Below are 22,306 nucleotides of genomic sequence, written 5' to 3'. Positions count from 1 at the left end.
ACAGGTACTATATTAGACCAGCCTACCCCTCCTCTTTTAGTTAACCGAGGGTCCTTTAGCATCTAAAAAAAGGGAAGTTGTATGGACCAAGTTTCCTTTAGCAACCCAACCTGAGAGAGAAGAATTAACAAGTAAGTATATTTAATTTTGTCACATTTAAAACGCTAACAAAAATACTGTCTAATATCCACTACAGATTTAGTGATGAGGCAAGCTTTACCCTCATCACACTCCAGCTTCAAAACTATATTCGTCCACACCATCAATTTTAAAAAAGTGTCTACACATGAGTGCCAGGCCTCTCAGACGGAGCGATGCCCTTGACATTCAAACGTGTCCTCATTCTTCATTCAATTTTTCATTTTCTGTAACCTCTTCATCTTGTCCCAGGTCGCAGTGGTTCCAGATAGTACCCAGAATCACTGAGTGCAAGGCAGGAACACATCCTGGACCCAGCACCACGCACTCACACCCTGTGGACAATTTATAAAATAATTATTACACCTACCAAGATATGTGTTTGGACTTTGGGATTAAACCAGAGCACCCAGAGGATACCCACGCAGACACAGGGAGAACACACCACACAGCGCAGACAGACGCAGCATCATGTTAACCTGAATGGATCCTAGGATAAGAACAGAAATAGAAACAAGTCTGCGTGAAGTACCGTGTTTTTAAAAAAAAACTTTATCCTGTCCACCTCACCGCAACGAAAACAAAGATTCCACAGGCTGGAACCCTTAAATGTGTTTTTGAAAAGCTTCTACGTTTATGAGCTGAAATTACATTGTCATATGGATGAGATGCTAAAACAAATTAACACCGTAAATAACTACGCCTAGCATTAAAATATCTTTCCATCTTTATTTAACACAAATTTAAACTAAGAAATATGGTTATGCATTTTCAGCCATAAATTAGGAGTGAAAAAAGTTAGGCGTCTAGCCAAGCAGCTGCCTTGCTAACTTTACCATATTGTCTTACTGTGGTTAAAGTAATCCATTCTCCTCCTTATGAGAATTATATATAAACCATTTTTATACAGCTGCTATAAGTTAATCTTGTTCCTCAAAAAAAATAAATAAGTAAATAAATAAAAAACCAGCAGCTAATAGCTTAGCTAACTAAATAAACATTACAAAAAGGGTCTGCCAATAAAACTTCCTCCCACCTTCAAGCTACATCATCAGAGGGGGTTTTATAGTCTTTAAACCAGAGAAGGGGGAAAAGGCCACTGTAGAATAAAAGTAGTCATGTTTACAACTAATAAAGTGACTACAACTTTTCCATTTCAGCTGAAGAGACACTAAAGTTCACCAGTCTGATAAACATCATATGAAATAAGGCTCTTCAAAATCATTACAAACATCCTATGTTTAATTCCACAAGTTCACAGAGATTCCTGGGGTTCCCCAGCACAGGTTACAGTCCTCCCTGCTTTAACACATCCGCCTCAATCAGCTAATCAAGTCCTTCACTGACTCGATCAATACAGAGAAGTGAAGTGGTCAGTTAGGGCTGAGGCAGAGCTGGAAGCTGAGGTAATTTGTCCATCGGTGCATCGCATGCAAGCAGCAAATGAGTGAAGTTTCCCTGATTAAGGCCTGGATTGTGCCAAAGCGCCACCTGGTGACAAAGCTGGGAAAACAAATAGCTAAAACAAGGCTAAAAACGTTATTTTATTTCATGCTGTGTGCACTACAACTTTGTAAATTCTCTAAAAAGACCTATTAAAGATATGCACTAACTATACTCTAGAAAAAAGACTTAAAATCCACAAAGTCTGTGTCCAAAATGGCTGTTCACGCCCTATTGTTTATAAAACAATGCAGTTCATTATGGGTATCCGCTATCCACTAATGTCAGCTAATTTGTACATTGTGGGTTGTACACTGTGTGCAGTGCATTGTGGGATTGTTTGAGTGCAATGAAAATTGTCCAGTGTGTTTTCGGACACTATTACAACATGGCAGAATCCCAAAAAAGTGCACAAAATGATCAGGGCACCTTTTCGGATGGAGCGCAAGGCTTACTAGAAATATACTTGATGTCATGCATCTGCATAAACATCAAGGCTGACTTGCGTATCCTGTGTTCTTTGGTGCTTTGGTTGCGCACATCCTCTGAAAATAAACGGTACATGTACGCAAGGTGCAGTACATGCATAAATAGTAGCAGTTCAGGTGATCAACAGCACCACAAAGACGTAATGTGTCACAATCTGCATTTACCCACATATTTCTCTGGTCTGCCCTCTTGTGGAAGCCTCCAGTTATTAGTGGAGAACATAGGCGAGTAAGTTACCTTCACGATGCAGACAGTTATCTAAGCAAATGGCCGACGGCAAGTACATCTCTAACCTTAGCTGCAGTTCTCTATAGAAAACATGAACTTTGTCAATGATACTCCCTGCTACCCGTATTAATATGTTCCAAACACAAGATACTACAGTACATACAGAGTTCCTGCAAATGTCACTGGATCCTTCAAATCTCAATTTAAGGACAGCAGCATTGATTCAGTACAGTGTCCCTGTCACTGCACCCAGGCATTGGATCCACATCACCCACACGTGGCCCAGGCAAAACCACCTCATACAGCCACCCAAACTTTCATAGGAGGTCTCCCATCTAAGTAATCCAAGCACTCTCCAGACCCAAACCTGCTTTGATTCAGTAGATTAAGGGCTGTCGCTGATAGCACTTACTACTGCACACTATACTGATTTCACATAACAGGAACCTCCTATCTTTCTCCAGTGTGGGAGTTTAGAGGCTTTCAGGCTACAGTCTGAAGAGCTATAGTAGACATACTTTTACTCAGCGTCATTTTAATACACTGGGTTGATAGCATGGACTTAGCAATGTTCACATTTAAACTCCTGAATGTCATCGTAGCTCAGTAATGAACACGATTTGGACGGAAATTTAGATGGGAAACACCACGTGAAACTGGTTTGTAACTCACTCGTTCACCTTACTCACTCATGGTTTTGAACTGCACCACAAGGGGCTGCAATATGAATTGTTTTCAAGGGAAGAAATCCAGCACATCCTTCTGCAAACAAACACAAAACTCTTTGATCATACCCAAAGCGAATTTTATTTACAGTGTGAAAATTCAAATATATTTACAGCACTATTTACATGACAGCCGAGCAGGAAAAGCCAGCTCCAAAAGTTTGAACATTTACACTCGCGCACTGCATGTATACACACAGAGAGAGAGAGAGAGAGGGGGTACAAACAAACAACTCTGGGTCCAAGCACCAGCCAAAAACACACTGAGGAGTGAGGATTAAATAAATTTGGACAAGGCTGCATAAAAAGAGCATGAACATCTGGCTAAAATATCACTGAAATCTCAAGCTCTTCACCTGCTGTAGTCTCACACTGACAGACTTGGAGCATAGTGGAGATAAATTGATGCTGAAAATGTCCCTTTTACAGCATTTACTGGGAAATATGATGTGCTCTGACTCCATTTCCCTCACCAGGAAAATTATTTTTTTATCTGAAATGGTTTGACTGAGGCATTTTACAAGTAATGGATGCTTACACTACTCCAATCAGCAGGGTAAGCTCAAAGAGGCTTGGTGAATGTCGTAAGAAGTAAATGTATCTCATTTTCGAACAGAGGAGCTGGGATTACGCTGTGTGAAATTTGATACAACAGAAATTATGTATTTTATCTTCACAATTACCACTTGGAAACACATGAAAATGTGGTAGGTGGGGTTTTTGAGACTGTAATAATGTTCATAAGACAAATACATACTTAAATGATTGGTGGGGTATATTTTCTATTACTTCTTAGCTACATTAGCTTCAAAGCTCCAGTGAAAATATATAAAAAATTAAAGCACTAAACATGTCTTTGGAGAATTTTGAGTTTCCTATTCAGCATGTAAATTCCTGTAGAAATGCTCTCAAGAAAGGTAAGGAAACAGCTCCCCCATCTGTGGACACTCTCTCTCTCTAGCTGTGAATATCTCTCACACTTTATCTCTTGCTCATACACACACACTTTCTCTATATCTCTTTCTCAGTCCGAGTCGCTGCTGCTGCTGGACGAGTCGGTGCTCATTGCCTCCACATCATCCTCGTTCTCCTTGTTGTGTCCCGGCGGCTCAAGGCCAAAATCGTTGCCGTGGTGAGGGGGCAGCATCCCCATGGAAACGTCGGAGGACTGCCAGGGATACTGAGGAGCGAGCACGTCTGACAGGAAACAAGAAAACAGCGTCATAATTTCACACAGCACTGCATCCATCAACACACACACATACATACATGGATACAGTTAATTAGAGTCAAATCTTTAAATGAATCTTGTCAATAAGTAGCTACACATGCACCTAATGGTGCTCTTCCACTGTAGCGTACATACTCTACTGACTTTTTCCATGGTAAATATTCCAGTGTAACCCCCACCACCCCCCGAAATGTATCCGGTGTCGTCTCTAGTGGGAACAGCAGGATTTGGAAACCACACCAACGACAGTGGTAGTGTTAAGCTTTGTTCACTCATCGTGTATTGGCTTGTTGTTGTTGTTGCTGTGGTTGTTTGGGACTGAACTGACAACGGAGCTGTGTTCAGACAGATCAGTAGAATCTGTTCCTTCCTTGTTTCAGTGTCCAGCTCTCGATTAATTGGCCATTGATCCAAGGAGCGTTTGAACCTCTTCAAAAGACCACAGCATAATGTTTACAATCTGCTGGTGTGATTCCGATAAAAACAAACGTGATCTCTGCTACAGAGGAATAAAGCTCTCCCCGGTTTGGGCTGCAGAGCACTGTAACGATGTTCTCTGGGGTCACTGGGCTCCATTTAATTCTTCTGGGATGAGTTTGGGAGGTTGGAACCAGAACTAAATCATACAACACCAGCAAACAACCTTACTAATGCTTCCAAAGCTGCTATTGAATCCTCACAGCAATTTTCCAACTTCTAGAGCAAAGTTTTGTAGTGAAGCAGAGAAACTATTGATTAATACCCTTCATTTCAGTGGGATGGGGAGAAATTTCATCCTTCCTACAAAGGAAGCCTGATATAACCCTCAGATATCTCTCACACACACACACACACACACACACACACACACACACACACAGTAACACACACAGAGTAACACAAACAGAATCTAACTCCAGAACACCGACGAGTGTCAGTAAGGCTAAAAGTGATGTACTGCTGTTTGAGAAATAAAACTGATAAGGTTTTATCTCTCTCACACACACACACAGACACAGGGGTACCTGGTAATCTCCCAGCAGCCAAGGCATCGCCTGGCAAGTGTCCATTCACTCCATTGGTCGGCAAGTTGCTCATGTGTCCCAGCATCCCGCTGCGCATCTCCAGGTCTGTGGGATAAGGCCTTCGTGGGTCCCCTGACAAACACACCCACACACATATTATATATATAGCCAAAGAGTCTTTGAATCCTTATGTTACACATGTGCATAAATGAAACATCATGGTTCTTGCCCAAGGATACCAGTGTAATGTGGCCTGACTAACAAAGCAGGGTACTGAACCCTTCTGTTCACTACACATGCACACAGCATGTAAATACTCTGAGAAATCTGGCCATGACACGGTCAGGACAAAGTAGTGACCGAACGGAGCAGTGTAGGTGTGAAAGCACAGTGAAAAGCCCACTTAGGACAAAGAACAATTGAGGACTCCACTTAAACAAAAATAAAGAAAACTGTTTGTTTGATGCCACAAAAATGGCAGCCTATTTTTTTCTTTAACGGCTAAGCACCAGCTCTATGAAAGTGTCAAACAAATAAATACAGTGGAATTTGAGTTCCTAACTTGTGTTTATTGATAGTCAGAAAACCAACGAAAGGTGTTTAAGAGCCTCTGTAACATGGAGGTAAACAGGGTAAGGACACTCACTTCGCCTGTTTTAGTTGGTGTTAGTTAACGTTAGCTTGACTCGCTAAACTCGGTGGCTCAGATTATACTCGGCTACGTAGCTGCATTACGGAGGTTTATAGTGTCGGATGAATTCGAGTTCGACTTCGATCACATTTACAAGAATAACGGTACCTCTACATTTGAGTTTAGCTTATTGCTAGGCTATTGTCATGAATAATGTTGGTTATTTAGCTAGATACTGTCATAACAGTCAGTCATAACGGTGTTTTACCGCGGTGTTGTTCAGCTGTTGTCCACCAGTGACGTCACGGTCGCGTTCAAGAATTTCCGTAGCGAGCTCGGGTTTTTCCGTCAATTTAATAAAATTGTCAGTTTTAAAGCAAAATAAGCTGCTATTTTCATTTTAATTCATACTTATATCTGTCAGTAACTAAGATAATGTGAAATATTCATGGAGGTCCATTAAGTGGTGCTTAGCCTTTAAATGATAGATAAAAAGTTTTGTTTATACAGGATATTTTAACTGTATCAGAAATACAAAGTGAGCCAAATAAATATGTAGAGGAAAGGCATATAAAGAAAAGAGGTAGAGAGAGGAGAGTGAAATTGATAAGAAAATACCTGGGACCCAGTTCAGAGGAGCACAAACTGCGTTACTGGCGCTGATCCTGTGTGCATACTTAATGATTTCCTCTGAAGAGATGCTGCCTGAAAATAAATAAACAAAACACACACCTGTTAAAGATAAGAAAACTTTTCATCAGCCGTGCACAATAAATAATTAAAAATACAAGTAGTGCATGTGACTCTAATTTACTGATAGCAATAAGCTGGATACTCAGCATCAGAACAGCATTTCGTTATTAAGTTCGGAGGCAATGGACTCTGATAATGCCTTACCATGAAAATACACAATATTAAAGTTTATAGGTAAATCATTTGTTTTTACAGAGTTCAAACTGAAAGACAGCACCTTTTCTGGCCTTATCGATGGACTTGAGCTTCTCTTTGGCCTGGTACACAGCAGTGGCCTGGTGGGAGAGTGGGAGTATGGAGGGGGAGTCAGAAAGAAAGAAAGAAAGAAAGAAAGAAAGAAAGAAAGAAAGAAAGAAAGAAAGAAAGAAAGAAAGAAAGAGAGAGAGAGAGAGAGAGAGAGAGAGAGAGAGAGAGAGAGAGAGAGGTGTCAGAAAAAAGGCTAAGGCACACACAGACCACCATTTATTGCAGCTGTGGCCTTTCTTATTAAGGAATACTGTGTGCGCACAATAGATCAAAAGCCTCACCAGGATGTGCTCGGCCTCTTTGAGCTGCTTCTGCAACAGCTGGATGTCGCTGTCTCTCTTCTCCGCTTCTTTCTCCAGCTGCTGCATCTCCTGGTGGATCCTTCCCTGCTCCACAGCCGTGTGCATCAGCTCCTGGAACTCTCTATCTCTCTGAACCAACAGCTCTAGCACCTGCGTTCACACACACACACACGTCAGCCTCCACAGTGAACTAGTATTCACAAACAAGCCTGTAACAACTCAATCTGTGTATTCTGTACCTGAGTGTCCTCTCCAGGCTGGGGTAACTTTTGGGTTCGTGAGAGTGCCAGCATCTCTATCAGCTCTCTACAGAGAGAGAAAAGAGACAAAGGAATGGTTTACATCATCGTTTCAGAGAATACCGTTTCACTGCACCACAGGTCAATCCTGGGGCCTTTAAATCTGTCTGGACTCCTGGTGCTGGTTATTTTCAACTTAGGCTCATGTGGAGCTGCTTCAAAGTTTTTCTTTGGTGATTACACAAGCTTTGAGCACACAATAGGTGCGCATTAAAATATTTGAACATTTAAATAAAGCACATACTTTATAATACCAATTTTGTTTAGTAAATAAACATCTATAAATAATTTGTACCAATATGCAAATTATAATAAGTCAGCAACATTCCCTGTTGATACACCCTTTGATTTCTTCAGGAAAGGCTATTATTACTGATTAAACTGATCACAGGCTTAGACATAATGAATGAGCTTTTTCTTATGACTTCTTTCGACTCTCCCTGAAATATCAGATTATATGTTTTTATATTAATTACAGAATGTTTGTTATATTTCTTTTTAATACTTTACTGTCCTCTACAAAACAGAAATACGCGATAGCGAGTTTTCTTTTTTTTTCCACACCCGCTTTCCAATAAGCTCCACCTCCAACGGTCATCCTGTGCTCCTATTGCTCCGCGGGTTCAAGGAAAGGTGATATAAACATTAAGGACCAATCAAAGCGCTAGAGGCGGGACGCAAACAGCCAATCACAGCTTAAGGAGCGGAATACGGGTGCGGAAAATAATAGCTCTTAAAGTGTCCGTAGCAGTAACGGGCAGAAACGCTCTCATTGAGAAAATAAAAGTGCGAAATACAACAAAAGAGGTGAGTTTAGAGCTGAAGACAAACACTAACACTCACCGGGATAAAACATCGATGTCGTTGAGCGCAGAAAGGAGCTTCTCTTTTGTTGATTTCTCACTCGACGCCATTATCTTCACCGCTTTTTTGTCTTTCTCCTTCTGTGGATTCTGGAGGATCATGAACTGGAGTGAAACACTGCCCCCTGTCGAGCTGCTCTTCATATCTTTAAAGGACCCTTGAGTCATCCTTTAACATCCAAAACGTAGTGAATAACGTTTATTAAAACAACATTATTGTTACAGTTTTCCCTATTAGGTTCAGCACAAATGAGATTATCAGCAATATCACAGTAATGGTCACCTATTTTCTATTAATCTGGGTTTGTTTACTCTGTGTGGAAAGTGTACATTGTCTTTCCTATAGTTTTTATATGTAACAATTTATGCAATTTTAAGCAAACAGTTGGGTGATGTTTTGAAACAATTTGCTATTGTTTATGTATTTATTTATATTTTTTTTATAAAACAGAAAACAACATTAAAGTGTTTTTTATTATTATTTTATTTCTTTTCAGAAACTGAAAAATGAAACAACCATTTCCATTTCCAGCGGATGGCACAAAACAAATAAATCCAGCAACAGCAGCAGGTCTTAAATTTACAGTAGATCTTAATATTAACCCAAGAAATGTTTGCAGTGTAACCAGTTTAACTGGAATGCTGCGGAACCACAGAGACATATTCAAATATTGATTACTGCAATCAAGCTCCAACAGCTCCTCTTCATAGTCCCCTTCTATCTTGTTTTTTTCCTTAAATGTGTGATGTGTGGGGTGGCACTGTGGCGCATCAGGTGTGTTGCAGTCACATAGCTCCAGGACCCTGGGGTTATGGGTTCAAGTCCCACTCTGGTGTCTGTGAGAAGTTTGGTGTGTTCTCACCTGGTTTCCTCCCACTGTCCAAAAACACACATTGGTATGTGGACTGATGATTTAAAAGTGTCCTTAGGTGTGAGTGTGTGCTGCCCTGTGAAGGACTGGCACAGACAATGAATGAATGAAAGAATGAATGTGCGCTGTGTCCATTTCAGCCTAATAAAATCATTCATAGTTCAGCTTTTAATCCGTTTACCACATATTCCAGAGGATCCTTTGTTATTTAGTTAGTAAATGTACACAGGACCGAACGTACTGAACTTTCTCAGTGGAGAGCATTATGTTACTGCCCTGTGATGGGTTGGTGGCTGTTGTCCATCACCAAATCATTTTCACTGAAATCATCGCCAGTGTATTATGATGTTCCCACCAGCTGGTTCTGCTCTGGCTTTAAGTTCAGTGCTGCCTGTTCTTGCCCAGTCTGCAGCTCTGACTCTGCTTCTGTGGAGGGGTCTGTGATGCCCTCTTTAACACTGCTTTCCTCACATTTTTCTATCACTTCTGTTGCTTCCTCTTCCAACTTCAATCCATCTACAGTATCATCATCGTCCCCTTCTGTGAAGAGGTTTCTCATAGAGTCCGCCACTTCCTCCCTCAGCTCGTCCTCAGACTCCTCAAAGTTCCTGGCAAGATGGAAAGATGGAAGAAAATGACAAGCAGAGAGAGATATTAAGATTTATTATTATTTTTTTGCACTAATGTATGGATGTTATGTATGGATTAGGTGTACAACGCTTAATGAGCCACTGCCATCAAATAATCATTTTATTTAGTCATGGGGAGCATGCAGCTTTGGCAGAGTGTTCAGGAGCATAAAATCTATGCCAAAGGCAACACCGGTTGCAATTGGTCCACAGCTAGATGAATATAGACCAAGCTGAGGAAATGTTAAAGGTGATACATATCTGACATTTTAAAACATGAATATAGCAGCGACTGATTTCTATGCAAAGATATAATGGAGTAAAAGCATCCTGTGCAGAGAATGCTCTGTGTGTGTTGTTCTTTGCTCTTTGTTTTATAGTTGGGCCTGCTGCCTGTGTTTAGCTGCTTCTGTCTCTGGGCACCATGCTGAGAAGAAGAAATGAAGAGGGGAGACATAGCTGAAGGGAATACAAAGAGTTTGTTTTAGTGAGATCCTGCTGCTCTAGTGCAACATCCAGTGTCAGAATGTCAGAAATATCACCTTTAACCGAAGACAGTGTCTTTTTCTGGTATTTTTAAGAGGTGACACTTACGTGTCATCGTCATCAGACCTGGGCTCCAATCGCTCCTCGTCCACCTCCACATCAGAGTCATCATTACCATCATCTGCTGCAGTATTCAATCTTCCAACTTCTGGTGTCTCTTTTTCCTCCTGCATCTTCTCCTCCTCCTCTTCCTTAGAAGCATCTTTGTCACAAGATGTGGTCGTTCCTGAAAATGAAATGAGTCAGAAAGAAAGCAATAAAAGAAAGATGAGGCTTGTGACTAAGATTAAACATGTGTAGAATCATTTTTTCCCCCTGTGAAGGACTGGCGCCCCCACCAGGGTGTATTCCTGCCTTGCGCCCAATGATTCCAGGTAGGCTCTGGACCCACCGCGACCCTGAACTGGATAAGCGCTTACAGGCAATGAATGTTTTATTTTTTTTGTGTTGGGTTTTTGGTCAGGGCACTAAACTGAAGACCTGCCCCCATTTTCCCTGATTGGTCAGCACAAAAAAACCTATTCTCCTATACCCAGCCTAAATTTTAACACCAGTAAAGCCACAGCAAGAGGAACTGTGCTTAGCTCTCGTTACCCAGTGTAGAGAAGGTGAGATGAGCCTCAGCCAAAGCTTTAAGGAGAGTGTCTGGGGGGAGGTCCCTCCACTGTCTCCGCCCCTCAGGACATGGTTCCTTCTCCTCCTTCTGAAGAGCTCCGCCTACAGTAAGACAAGGTGTAAACCCAGCGTTAATCAGTTCAAATGAAGATAGACAGCAAAGAGGCAGTTCTGAACATTCATACAATATTGTAACAATATTTATTTAGGGTCAAAATTTAATTTGTCTGTTTGTTTCCTTCGCCCTGTACCTGTTTGTGATGAACTTGCTGTAGAACAGAGAGATGACACCTCCATGTTTTCCAGAGCATTGAGCAGAGTCTGGGGAGCCTTCTGTCTCCAGGCTCTTCTTTTCACACACTCCTCTCCTCCTCCTCTCTCACTGCTTCCTTCCTGTTCCTCAGACCTGATCTCCGCATTGACCTCGCTCTCCTTCTCAGGTCTGTTCCAGAGTCGAAGCTCGGGAGTGGCATCAAACCTCAGTGTCTGATTCAGAGGGTCCTCCTGAATACAGAAAAACAAGAATTAGCTCCACACCATTTAGCTAGACATGAATGAGTAGCAGGAGGAGTTTCAGCTGTGGTCCTTCACTCAAACTGAAATAATTTCATAACCGATTCTGTTCCCTTAACTGAAACTGTTGTTTTTACCTCTTCTGTTTTCTCTTTGTCTGGTTTCTGTCTTATTTTCCCTTCGCTCCCTTCAGCCTCCTCATCCTGCAGCTTGATCTCGAACATGATTCCCTTCTGTGTGAAAGAGAAGAGGCTTCAGGGTGCACTCCTGTTCTAAACCTCGATCTGAAGGTGAAGGTCTAGAGTGGGACAACTTTAACGCAAACTGAAAAGTAGACTTGCGGACCAGGCATGGAGGTGGGATGCAAGTGTAAAGTGTGTTTTATTAACACAAAGCACATAGCTACATTATACGAGAACTAAACATTAACAGAAAAACAGGACCAGAACGTTAGGCCAGACAGAAAAGAAAAACACTAGGTTTGAACTGTAGAAATGACTAAAAATGTGTGTGAAAAACGTATTAGGGAAACAGGAATAAACATAAACATGAACAATTTTTGAAAATTTTTAGATAATGGGTTTCCAACATCTGTTTATATCTTAATTCAACAAGCTTTAGAGGTTAATGTAGTGTGACTAGATCTGAGATGGTGAAAAAGAGGACACGTCACGTCTCTTCGGGGCTACTGACTACTGACGTGCAGACTGACCAATTAAATGTTTACAGAGAAGGTTATCGACCAATAACGGTAGCGCTACAGTCAGACCGTCCAATCAGAAGATTTTAGGCTACTTCACCACGCCCCCCTACCACTCAAGCGAACCAAACGGAGTAGGGGAGGGCGGGACTAGTTTGTGAACGAAGCACTTCTCGAAGTTCTATGTAAGCTCTAGAAAAACAAAATCCCGGACGTTTGTGAAATTCCGCCCGGACATTTTTTAAGTCTAAAAAAGAGGACATGTCCGGGTAAAAGAGGACGTCTGGTCACCCTTCTTAAGCAAGGCAACTAACCCCCAACTGCTCCCTGGGTGCCGTGGCTAGGGCTGCCCACCGCTCCAGGCTTGTGTGGTCACTGCCACCTAGTGTTAACTAGTGTGTGTGTAACTGTGTGTTTCACTGCACGGACTGGGTTAAATGCGGAGAAGAAATTCCTCTGTGTGCAAGAACAGTGGCCAATGAAGTGATTGTATTTCTAATAATAGTTTTCTATGTAATCCCCCTTAACTTCTGTACATTAGTGAGATCTAGTGATTTGCTTTTCATTTCCCTGAAAAAATCAATTTCTGATCATTTATCGCTATCGTCAGAAAATCTCTTTCCACTGAGGCCTTTCTTCAGAATGTGAAGCAAGTAAAAACCCCTCAAGGCTGAGTCGGGGCTGTAGGGTGAAGACTAATGTCTTGGAGTTCACAGTCACACAGTGTCTGGAGTTTCCTCAAACACACTCAGAATGGTTTAGTTTTCAAAGCGACTGCAACAATGCTAAGGATGCAAATGAGTTTTCTTTATATCCCTCAGAGTGTCCCTGCTTTGAACAGGATTAGTAGATTATGTTCAGAACCTAATAGTGGGGTTATATTTGTGTATTTTTCCCCCTTGTGTGAACAGTGAGTACCTGCTCTTTGTGTTTTCTCTGCAGCTCTCTCCTCTCTCTTTGGTTTTGCTCTCGAATCTTCCTCAGAGCTTCCTCCATGTCTGAGGGCTAAGGAGAAACGGTATAAGCCTCGGCTCATGGGAAACTATTCTCTGTAAGTGTGTGTGTATGTGTGTGTGTGTGTGTGTGTGTGTGTGTGTGTATTTACCTTCCGCTCTTTTCTGGACACAGGTGTGTTTTTCTCCTCAGGACGCTCCACTAGGTATGTCCCACCTGCTTTAGGCTCGGCCTAGGGATAATAACAGAGACATCTCCCCAGTTCACATTTCTAAGTCACTCAATACACTCAATACCCAATCAACTGTGACAGTAAATACAGATTAGGGACATTTCCTCAGTAATAATCTCCAACATATACAATGAAACGGGGGTCTGTGGAGCCACCACCAGGCCCAATGCAAAGTGTGACCTGGAGGGTAATAAAGCCCCCAAGCTTTGGACTGTGTGTTCTTTATAGAAATGACAAGCTGGAGTGGTGTTTGTGACCCAGAACTTCTCTAATATTTGTGTCTGCATCTAATGTAAAGATGAGCAGCCACTGAGAAACTCCTGATTAACACCCTCCATTTCAGAAGAATCCCTGAATGAACACAAGTCCACAGACCTTTATCCATGTTGAGTATTTAACTCTAGTGAGCAGCGTGAATCACCTTGGGCTCAGCTCTCCGTCTCATCTCTCTCACTTCATCCTGGTAGCGCTGTCTGATCTGCTGCAGCTGTTTCAGATACTCCTGTAACACACACACACACACAACTATTTTTCAGAAGGTATATTTCTAAACCAAACACGTGCTGCACTTTACAGAACATTTTAACATCAGCTGCACAGACCTGCAACTGAATTAAAGAGAGTCGTTTACATTTGAATGTCACTGTAGCAACAGCTTGTCTTGTTTTATGGGAGAAAGTGATAAAACTGCAACAAAACACAATGTTTGTTTTTTGATTTTTCAGAGGTGTTTGGGGGCTGTGAGTCTCCAACACATACTACAGTACCTGTTGTATGTGTACTCTTTCCTGTGGGACATTCTGAGGTGGAGTGGCTCTATCTTCATACAGCTGTTGTTGACCAAAACATCTGTATCGTTCAGCAGCATCTCCTGTCCCTGGTCTCAGACCCTGCACACAACAGCAGTTTACTCAGTGTTTCAGAGAAAAGAGCAAACTACACCAAACTTGGCTGATCAACTACTGTCAGAGTACTGTGTTCCTGTGTGTGTGTGTGTGTGTAAGAGAGTTCTCACCAGCTGTTTCTCTGCTCTCAGTTTGTACTGATTGGCCTCTTGTCTCCTCTGCAGGTATTCCTCTCTTGCCGCAGCCACACTATTAACACATAAAATGAACATTTTCATGATATTCAGGAAGGTCATAGTTAGTTTAGCCTGAGATATGCTCTTCTGTCACCAAAGTGTATTTCTGAGTGTTAGCTGATACAAAAAACCCCAAATATTAAAAAAAGAGAGAGAAACCACACAGAAAGAAAACATATTTTTGTTGAGGTCAAAACGTCAAACACATATTTAATGCAAGACACATGCACTCACAATGCTCTAAAATACTTTACAATGTATATATGATCCACAGTCATTCTGACAAAATGTAATACACTACAGGAAGTTTAGAGGGCGATATAGATATACAAATATAAAAATACATGATGGATGTGCTGAAATGAGAGGAAACTGCAGCTTATGTTGTATTACATATATAATTTCATTTTCATTAAAAGCACACACTCACAGCTGGTATGGCTCCAGGGCGTTAAGCCGGTCTGGTCTCTCTGGTTCTGTGGGCTCATGTGCTGCTGGAGGGAGAGGAGGAGGATGAAGATAAGGCCTGTGCTGTAGTTGCTCTAACTGAGCGTGGTACTGTCCAAAGGCTTGTGGACGAACGTTCTGCCCCTGGATGTTTCCTCCTCGAGCTTTTCCCACCTCCATCGCTGCTGCATGGCCTGGAGCTGGCTGGAGACCAATAATTTTATTTAAAGAACATTATTTTTATTTTTACCTCTTATTTCTACCATTGGTGTGGTTCTATGTAACAAGAACATGCCTATGTTTTATTTACATTTTTAGATAATGGGTTTCCAACATCTGTTTCTATCTTAATTCAACAAGCTTTAGCGGTTCACGTAGGGTGACCAGATCTGAGATAGTGAAAAAGAGGACACGTCACGTCTCTTGGGGGCTACTGACTACTGACGTGCAGACTGACCAATTAAATGTTTACAGAGAAGGTTATAGACCAATAACGGTAGCTCTACAGTCAGACCGTCCAATCAGAAGATTTTAGGCTACTTCACCACGCCCCCTTCTCACACAAGCGAACCAATCGGAGTAGGGGAGGGCGGGACTACTTTGTGAATGAAACGCTTCTTGAAATTCTATGTAAGCTCTAGAAAAACAAAATCCCGGCTTTTTATGAAATTCCGCTCCGACATTTTTTTAAGTCTAAAAAGAGGACATGTCCGGGTAAAAGAGGACATCTGGTCACCCTAGGTTCACGTCAAACGTGTGAATCTGGGACAAACTGAGTTCTCCATGAGCCGCGCCCTTTAATAATAATGAAGTTATCTTGTTTTTTTTTGATGCTACTGTTTTAAAGCCTTAATAGAAAAGGCACGAAGTTAGAATTTCACTTCCTCTCTTTGCGTTTCAGTGTTAAAATACAGCATAGTCTGTGAGTAACTGTAGAATGACTGGTTTATAATGAACCTCACTGTTCACACTGAGGGCACGGAATTGTACCTTGTAGAGGGGGCTGGAAGGCTTGGCTATAGCAGGCCTCCATTCAGGTCTGGGGGGCAGTTTTCTCACTGGAGCTCCAGGCTTCAGCACTGGGCCAGGTCTCTGTGGGACTTCAGAGAGTCAGAGAAAGAGAGAGATTTATTGTACAGCACTGACTGTGTAAAGGAATGGTTATGATGTATTTTACACTGAAGAAAAGTGTGTGAATAGTTAACACACACTGTTATCTGTCACAGTTATTTGAAAGTGTTCTAATCTTGGCCACTAGATGGTGCTTTTGTCTTTTTGTGTTGGGTATTTTCCTGTCCTGTTTTGGGAGTATGTTGTGTTTCTGTGTCGTGTTTAAAACCGTACACACTGTTATCGATTGTGTTAACTGTGATTTGTTTGGGACAGTCCTATATACCTGTGCTTTCTTTAGGACTGTAAAGGTGTCTTGTGCTGTGTTTAGGTGTCTTTCACATGTAGGACTGTGTCAGATACCTGTGTTGATTTAAAATTTTGCTGTGTCCTAATGATGTGTTTAAGATCATTTTTTAAAGACTGTGTTGTGTTTAGGACTGTTTTGGGCACCTGTGCCTTGTTTAAAATGGTGCTATGTTTAGGAATGTGCTGTGTTCCTATGTTGTATATATCTGCGTTGTGTTCTTGTTCTGTGTTTAGAACTGTGCTGTGTTTAGATCTGTGCTCTGTTTAGAACTGTGCTGTGTTTAGGGCAGTGTTGTATACCATTGCTGTGTTTACAACAGTGCTGTGTCCTTGTGCTGTGTTTAGGACGGTGTTGTGTTTAGGACTGTGTTAGATACTTTTGCTGTGTTCAGGACAGTGTTAGACAGCTGTGCTGTGTTTAGGACAGTGTTAGACAGCTGTGCTGTGTTTAGGACAGTGTTAGACAGCTGTGCTGTGTTCAGGACAGTGTTAGACAGCTGTGCTGTGTTTAGGACAGTGTTAGACAGCTGTGCTGTGTTTAGGACAGTGTTAGACAGCTGTGCTGTGTTTAGGACAGTGTTAGACAGCTGTGCTGTGCCTGGGATGGTGCTGTTTTGCTCTGTTGTGTTTAGGACTGTTTTGTGTAACTGTCTTGTGTTCCTTTTTTAGGTTTAAGATTGTGTTCTGTTCTTGTTCTTTTTTAAGGACTGTGCTGTTTTATTTTTTATGAGTTGTGTTTTTTTTAGTTGTGTTGTCCTAGGTTGTGTTTAGGACTGTTTTGTTGACCTGTGTTATGTGATATGTTAGGTACCTGCATTGTGTCTGAGGTTTGACACAGGTTTGACTCTGTGCAGAACTGTGTGGCTAAACTCCTCCTCCATTAGCTACAGCACATGCAGAGAAAGGTATGTATCATTCTTGTAATACACAAACACATACACACACACACACACTTAATATAATGTGATATATTACCTGTGGGTCCAGATGTTTGCTAATATGTGTGCACAGCAGAGGTCGTTTGAGCAGGGAGTTGATGGAGGGCCGATCTCTGGGCCCCACCTTAAACAGCTGTGAGAGCAGCAGCTTGAGCTCAGGGCTGTAGCGCTGGGACACTGGAGCATAGCTCCCCCTACAGATCCGCACTATCAACTGCTTTAGACTGCTGCCTTCAAACTGATCACACACACACAGATCCCTTAGTGTCTACAATCAGTGATGTTGGAAGTTCTAAATCCCAAAACAGTGAATTAACCAGTAGAACTCCTGAATTTATGAATAAACCAATTGTAAACTCTTCTATTAAATAACTGTTCTGGAGATACAAGGTTCTCCCCGACAGATGATAACTAAGTGTACGTCCGTTAGTGCTGCAACTCACCGGATGTTTGAGTGTGCAGAGTTCATAGAGAACACAGCCAAGAGACCAGATATCCCTATGGGGGAGAAAAAGAGAAAGAGGTCCAATTAATTTTTATTATGGTTTAATTGTGAAAAGTACAGTCCAATAAATTAACTTATTTTCATGAAATCTATTTATCTGAAGTGTTCACGTCCACACACACATGCCTTAGGGTGTGACCTGGAACATCCAAAATGTGAATGAAAGATTTGTTTACATACGTTTTGTTGTTGTACGGTCTGTTCTCGCAGATTTCTGGAGAGAGGTAATATGGCGTCCCCACGCAGGTTCGTGCCAGCTCCACTGAACTGCCCCAACAAAACAAAAGAAAACATTTTTGCACATTGGATATAGATGTATATTGTGCTGTCTGACAGGGGCTGTGTATGTTGTATGGAGTTCTGGGACTGGACTCTGCTGAGAGGCGAAAACACAACCATGTGTGCCTTTGAAGGGTGAGTGTTTTTTTTTCCAGAAGCGCTGAGCACTGGCTGTTCTGGGCTTTTATAAAAGCTTGTTGTGCACTGCCTTTTCAGTAAAGAGTATTTTTTCTAAAGGAGCTGTGTTGACCTCACCTTCTTTGGTTCTTTGGTGTTCTTCAAAGCCTCACAAATTTCTGATCAAAGGCTCACACTGCAAAGTCTCACACAGTAACACTGAAGAGATACATCCCTAAAACATGAACACCTCAATCATTTTTAAATGAGAACTCTGGGGAAAAAGCCTCAACATCTTAGAAGTTACAGTTAAAAGTGTACAGTTTGGGGTTGAAGGGACTTTCCTGGTTTAGTTTACACTGATCAGTTTTAGTTTCAGTTTTCATTTTAGTAGCTGTACCCTACATTACACTGTCCACTCTATTAGAGTCAGAGACAGTAGTTCTAGACACAGGACGCTGTCGGCTGGATGTCTTTGATTGGACTATTCTCAGTCCAGACACAGAGGGCTTTAAAAACTTCAGCAGTCACTGCTGTGTCTGATCCACTCATACCAGCACAACACACACTAACACACCACCACCACGCCAGTGTCACTGCAGCGCTAAGAATGTTCCACCACCCACATCATACCTGCTCTGTAAGGGGGCCTGAACATTGAAGAACAGGGGGGAGGGGGCTAACAAAGTATGCAGAGCAACAGGCACACTACAGTGGAGAGAATGGATTATAACTGAGTTTAATTTTAACACACCTTGAGAAACACAAATACTCACTTGTTTAACATTCTGGCGATGCCAAAATCTCCCAGCTTGACTTTAGCACCTCCTTGGGTGAGGAATATATTCTGCCATGTTCAATAAAAACAAAGCAGTCAGTATGAGCATCCACAGACACATTCCACACGTGAGTTACCATACCTGTTTACTCAGAGGGTGTCACACGAACAAACCCCATTCAGGACATTCACCTTTTCTCATTTATAACATTTATAACAGATAACAGTAACCAATGTTCAGCAAACAATCATCATCCCTCTCTAAACCCACCGTCTCAACCCGTTTCTCCAGCAGGGGGCGGCAGAACTCATCTGTGGAACTAAACTGTAGGGGGCGCTGCTGCATGTGCTCTGTACTCCTTTAACACAGAAGGGTTTGTGTGGATCAATCTGTATGGGCTGCATTTCAGAAAGCGCTGGACGTTGTTGGAGGAGTCATTGGCTCTGCTGGTAGGAGTCATCAGTGAGCTGTTCCTAGGCTTATTGTCTGCAGATTCTATCCTGATCTCAGGACTCCTATCGACTGATCTACCATAGATTGCCTCATCAGCATCACTCTGACTGACCACTGTTGGGGTTATTTGTGAATGATGGTCTTCGTCCAGGGGTTTTTCTGTGTCAACTCCCAATAAAACTGACCTACACACAGTATTCACTGCTCCTGTAGGGCTACAATAACAGAGTAGTTACTTTATCGAGAGACTGAGGGGTCAGGAAATGTCTGTCACCTCAAAAAGTGGGTCACGTCATGGAAGTGGTTAAGACTGATCTACACTAAAACATGTTAATAATAAATAAATATGAATAGATATGGGTGTGTACCTGAGATTTAATGTCTCTGTGCAGGACCTTCCTGTCATGGATGTGTTTTAGTCCCAGACATATCTGAACAAACCAGTTCACGATCTGCACAATATACACAGGACTCCTTAAGTGTGTGAGAATATACACATCTAATACATATTTAACATATTATTCTGTTGCTGTGGTATCAAAATATTACAAGATGAAGGAATCAAAACCCTTAAGGGAGCACTAATGATATCGACCTGCCCTTCTGTGAATGGCTGTCCTCGCTGCATGGAGATCTTCTTCATCAGATCCCCACCATCACAGTACTCCATCACTATATAGAGATTCTCTTTCTCTGACACACACACACACAGAGGGGGAGAGAGAGAGAAAAACAAATACAATATAAGTAACACAAAGGACAAAAAGGCAGGAATGCACACTGAGACAGTGAACTGACCAATAAAAGACCTGAAGAAAGCAACAATGTTGGGATGTTTCATCTTGGACAACAGAGTCACTTCCTTTTTGGAGGCTTCTCTTTCTTTGGGAGACATCTGCAGAGAGAGAGAGAGAGAGAGAGCTGGGATGGTTCATTTCTTTTGAATCATGAGTTGTGTGTGTGTTCAAGAGTGAAACGCATTTAAAGAATGATTCGTGACATACATTTTAACCAAAGAATAACCACCAGAGCAATGACCTACACTCATGCTTTTGGGACATAGCAAATTCACCAGTGTTAAATCAACACCATTACTGTAAAAATGTAAACTTGTCAACACTCTCAGTGTTAATTTAACACTAGTAGTGTTGATTTAACATGGGTGAATTTGCTGTGTATTATAGGATGAAAAAGAAGGCTAAACCCTGTGACGGTTGTTTATTCTGTGTTTGTCCTCAGTGTGAACGCTCACTCTGCTCCAGTCGATTTGTTTGATGACACATGGCCTTGAGTTCCCGCTTTTCTCTTTGACCAGCAGAGCTTTACCAAATGCTCCACGGCCAATCAGACGGATCAGATCATACTCGTCCATGATTCTAACTGGGAAACAAAAACAGAGATGATGAAAAACCACATAAACACAAAATAAAGCTAGAAAACTCCTAAATGTAGAATAAGATTAGAATTCAAGGTAGATTTCTTTATGATCATCTGTTTGCACTTATGTACATAAAAAATTAAATTCAGTCGTGGTGGTGTGTTAGTGTGTGTGTTATACTGGTGCTAGAAGTGGATAAGATGTGGTAGTGCTGCTGGAGTTTTAAACCCCTCAGTGTCACTGCTGGACTGAGAATAATCCACCAACCAAAAACATCCAGCCGACAGTTTCCTGTGTCCACTGATGAAGGACTAGAGGACGACCAACACACACTGTGCAGTGACAAATGAGCTACTGTCTCTGACTTTACATCTACAAGGTGGACCAACGAGGGAGGAGTGTCTCACAGAGTGGACAGTGAATGGACACAAGGTTTAAAAACTCCAGCAGTCACTGCGGTGTCTGATCCACTCGTACCAGCACAACACACACTAACACACCACCACCAGGACAGTTTCACTGCAGCGCTGAGAATGACCCACCACCAAATCATACCTGCTCTGTTAGGGCCCTGACCTTTAAAGAAACTGGTGAAATGGGGCTAAAAACCTATGCAGGGCAACGGATAGACTACAGTCTGTAATTGTAGAACTACAAAGTGCCCATTTGTGGTCAGTGGAGCTGTGATTATTTATCTATTTTGAATTCGAATGTGTACATTGGCCAAAATGCGTAGACATTAAATCATAGTGTCTCTTTAATACAGTAACGTGGGGATTAGATTGCATTCAGCCACAAATCTATATAAAATGTGTAAAACTGTATGTTGCCACATTGGACACACATTATAATACTCTTTAATTAAAGGTGGCTCTTCAAAGTTAATGTAAGATGTTTAGTAACGCATTATATGTTGTAATCTAATTTTATAAACGGTAAAAACAGAAACACTCCGTAACCATGACAACGAGTAAACAGCCCGCTACTGTTAAACTGAAGAGACGAAGGGATTTTACCTACATTTTACTCACCGAATATGTGGAGAAGACTAGATATTAGCAGACTATCCTTTCATCTACGCGTGGAAACGTCCACAGTTTAACGACAACACAGATATAAACATTTTAAACTACACAGACAGCTCGCCGCTTTCATTTCTGACCGAACGAGCGTTGCTGTGACCGTGAAAGGCTTTCTGGGAATTGTAGTTCAGGGCGGTGTAGTCAAATTCTTTATATTTTTAAGTTTAAATAACTAATATTAAAGGTTCCCACACATATATACATACACACACACACACACACACATAAAAATACATATATATACAAGTACAAGTAATTTTTATATCTGGCCTTAGCTCATTTTCTTTTACAAACAAAAAATAATAACTGAGCACATATGCTACTATACCCAACACGTTTACATACTTCATATGATCTTCTGGTCAGTTTGACCCTCATACACAGAGACACACAGAAATATGCCCACACACACACA

General features: G+C 41.6%; 2 protein-coding genes and 1 long non-coding RNA gene across 4 annotated transcripts; 1 reads left to right on the top strand and 2 right to left on the bottom strand.

Moving 5' to 3' along the window:
• Positions 1 to 3,096: 3,096 nt before the first annotated feature.
• med4 (mediator complex subunit 4) lies at positions 3,097 to 8,489 on the bottom strand. Its single transcript, XM_066686716.1, has 7 exons — positions 8,333 to 8,489; positions 7,430 to 7,496; positions 7,170 to 7,340; positions 6,860 to 6,917; positions 6,508 to 6,594; positions 5,259 to 5,390; positions 3,097 to 4,220 (listed from the first exon to the last, which is right to left on the bottom strand). Exons 1-7 carry the CDS (start codon positions 8,452 to 8,454, stop codon positions 4,048 to 4,050), a joined length of 810 nt encoding a protein of 269 aa, XP_066542813.1. The 5' UTR covers positions 8,455 to 8,489; the 3' UTR covers positions 3,097 to 4,047.
• A 383-nt stretch (positions 8,490 to 8,872) lies between these two features.
• Positions 8,873 to 21,972, bottom strand: LOC136710864 (serine/threonine-protein kinase Nek5). Of its 2 annotated transcripts, XM_066686714.1 has the most exons (22): positions 21,841 to 21,972; positions 20,684 to 20,811; positions 20,230 to 20,326; positions 20,027 to 20,124; positions 19,800 to 19,883; positions 18,976 to 19,046; positions 17,984 to 18,070; positions 17,742 to 17,796; positions 17,336 to 17,536; positions 17,172 to 17,244; positions 15,932 to 16,041; positions 14,925 to 15,145; positions 14,429 to 14,507; positions 14,181 to 14,303; positions 13,835 to 13,915; positions 13,333 to 13,413; positions 13,146 to 13,232; positions 11,665 to 11,760; positions 11,266 to 11,518; positions 10,994 to 11,116; positions 10,448 to 10,625; positions 8,873 to 9,832 (listed from the first exon to the last, which is right to left on the bottom strand). In XM_066686714.1, exons 2-22 carry the CDS (start codon positions 20,801 to 20,803, stop codon positions 9,565 to 9,567), a joined length of 2,586 nt encoding a protein of 861 aa, XP_066542811.1. In that variant the 5' UTR covers positions 20,804 to 20,811; positions 21,841 to 21,972; the 3' UTR covers positions 8,873 to 9,564. The 2 variants fall into 2 exon arrangements, with proteins under 2 accessions (XP_066542811.1, XP_066542812.1); XM_066686715.1 differs by lacking the exons at positions 20,027 to 20,124; positions 20,230 to 20,326; positions 20,684 to 20,811; positions 21,841 to 21,972 and having other exon boundaries at positions 8,876 to 9,832; positions 18,976 to 19,646; positions 19,800 to 19,864.
• LOC136710867 (uncharacterized) lies at positions 15,514 to 18,193 on the top strand. Its single transcript, XR_010804679.1, has 3 exons — positions 15,514 to 15,571; positions 17,168 to 17,265; positions 18,014 to 18,193. It is a non-coding gene; the product is annotated as an uncharacterized lncRNA (long non-coding RNA).
• Positions 21,973 to 22,306: the final 334 nt, after the last annotated feature.

This window comes from Hoplias malabaricus, chromosome 12 (assembly GCF_029633855.1).
Source record: "Hoplias malabaricus isolate fHopMal1 chromosome 12, fHopMal1.hap1, whole genome shotgun sequence".
NCBI lineage: Eukaryota > Metazoa > Chordata > Actinopteri > Characiformes > Erythrinidae > Hoplias > Hoplias malabaricus.
Note: the sequence above shows the minus strand (reverse complement) of the source record. Positions and strands in the feature narration are given on the sequence as shown.

Coding starts and splice junctions, on each gene's coding strand:
- med4 (XM_066686716.1), bottom strand. CDS start 8,454: ATGATCCTCCAGAATCCACAGAAGGAGAAAGACAAAAAAGCGGTGAAG. Junction 7,497..8,332: donor GACATCGATGTTTTATCCCG/GTGAGTGTTAGT, acceptor CTCTCTCTGTAG/AGAGCTGATAGAGATGCTGG. Junction 5,391..6,507: donor TCCTCTGAACTGGGTCCCAG/GTATTTTCTTAT, acceptor TGTGTTTGTCAG/GGGACCCACGAAGGCCTTAT.
- LOC136710864 (XM_066686714.1), bottom strand. CDS start 20,803: ATGGACGAGTATGATCTGATCCGTCTGATTGGCCGTGGAGCATTTGGT. Junction 19,884..20,026: donor AGCCATTCACAGAAGGGCAG/GTCGATATCATT, acceptor TATATTGTGCAG/ATCGTGAACTGGTTTGTTCA. Junction 17,537..17,741: donor TCTGCACACTCAAACATCCG/GTGAGTTGCAGC, acceptor GTGTGTGATCAG/TTTGAAGGCAGCAGTCTAAA.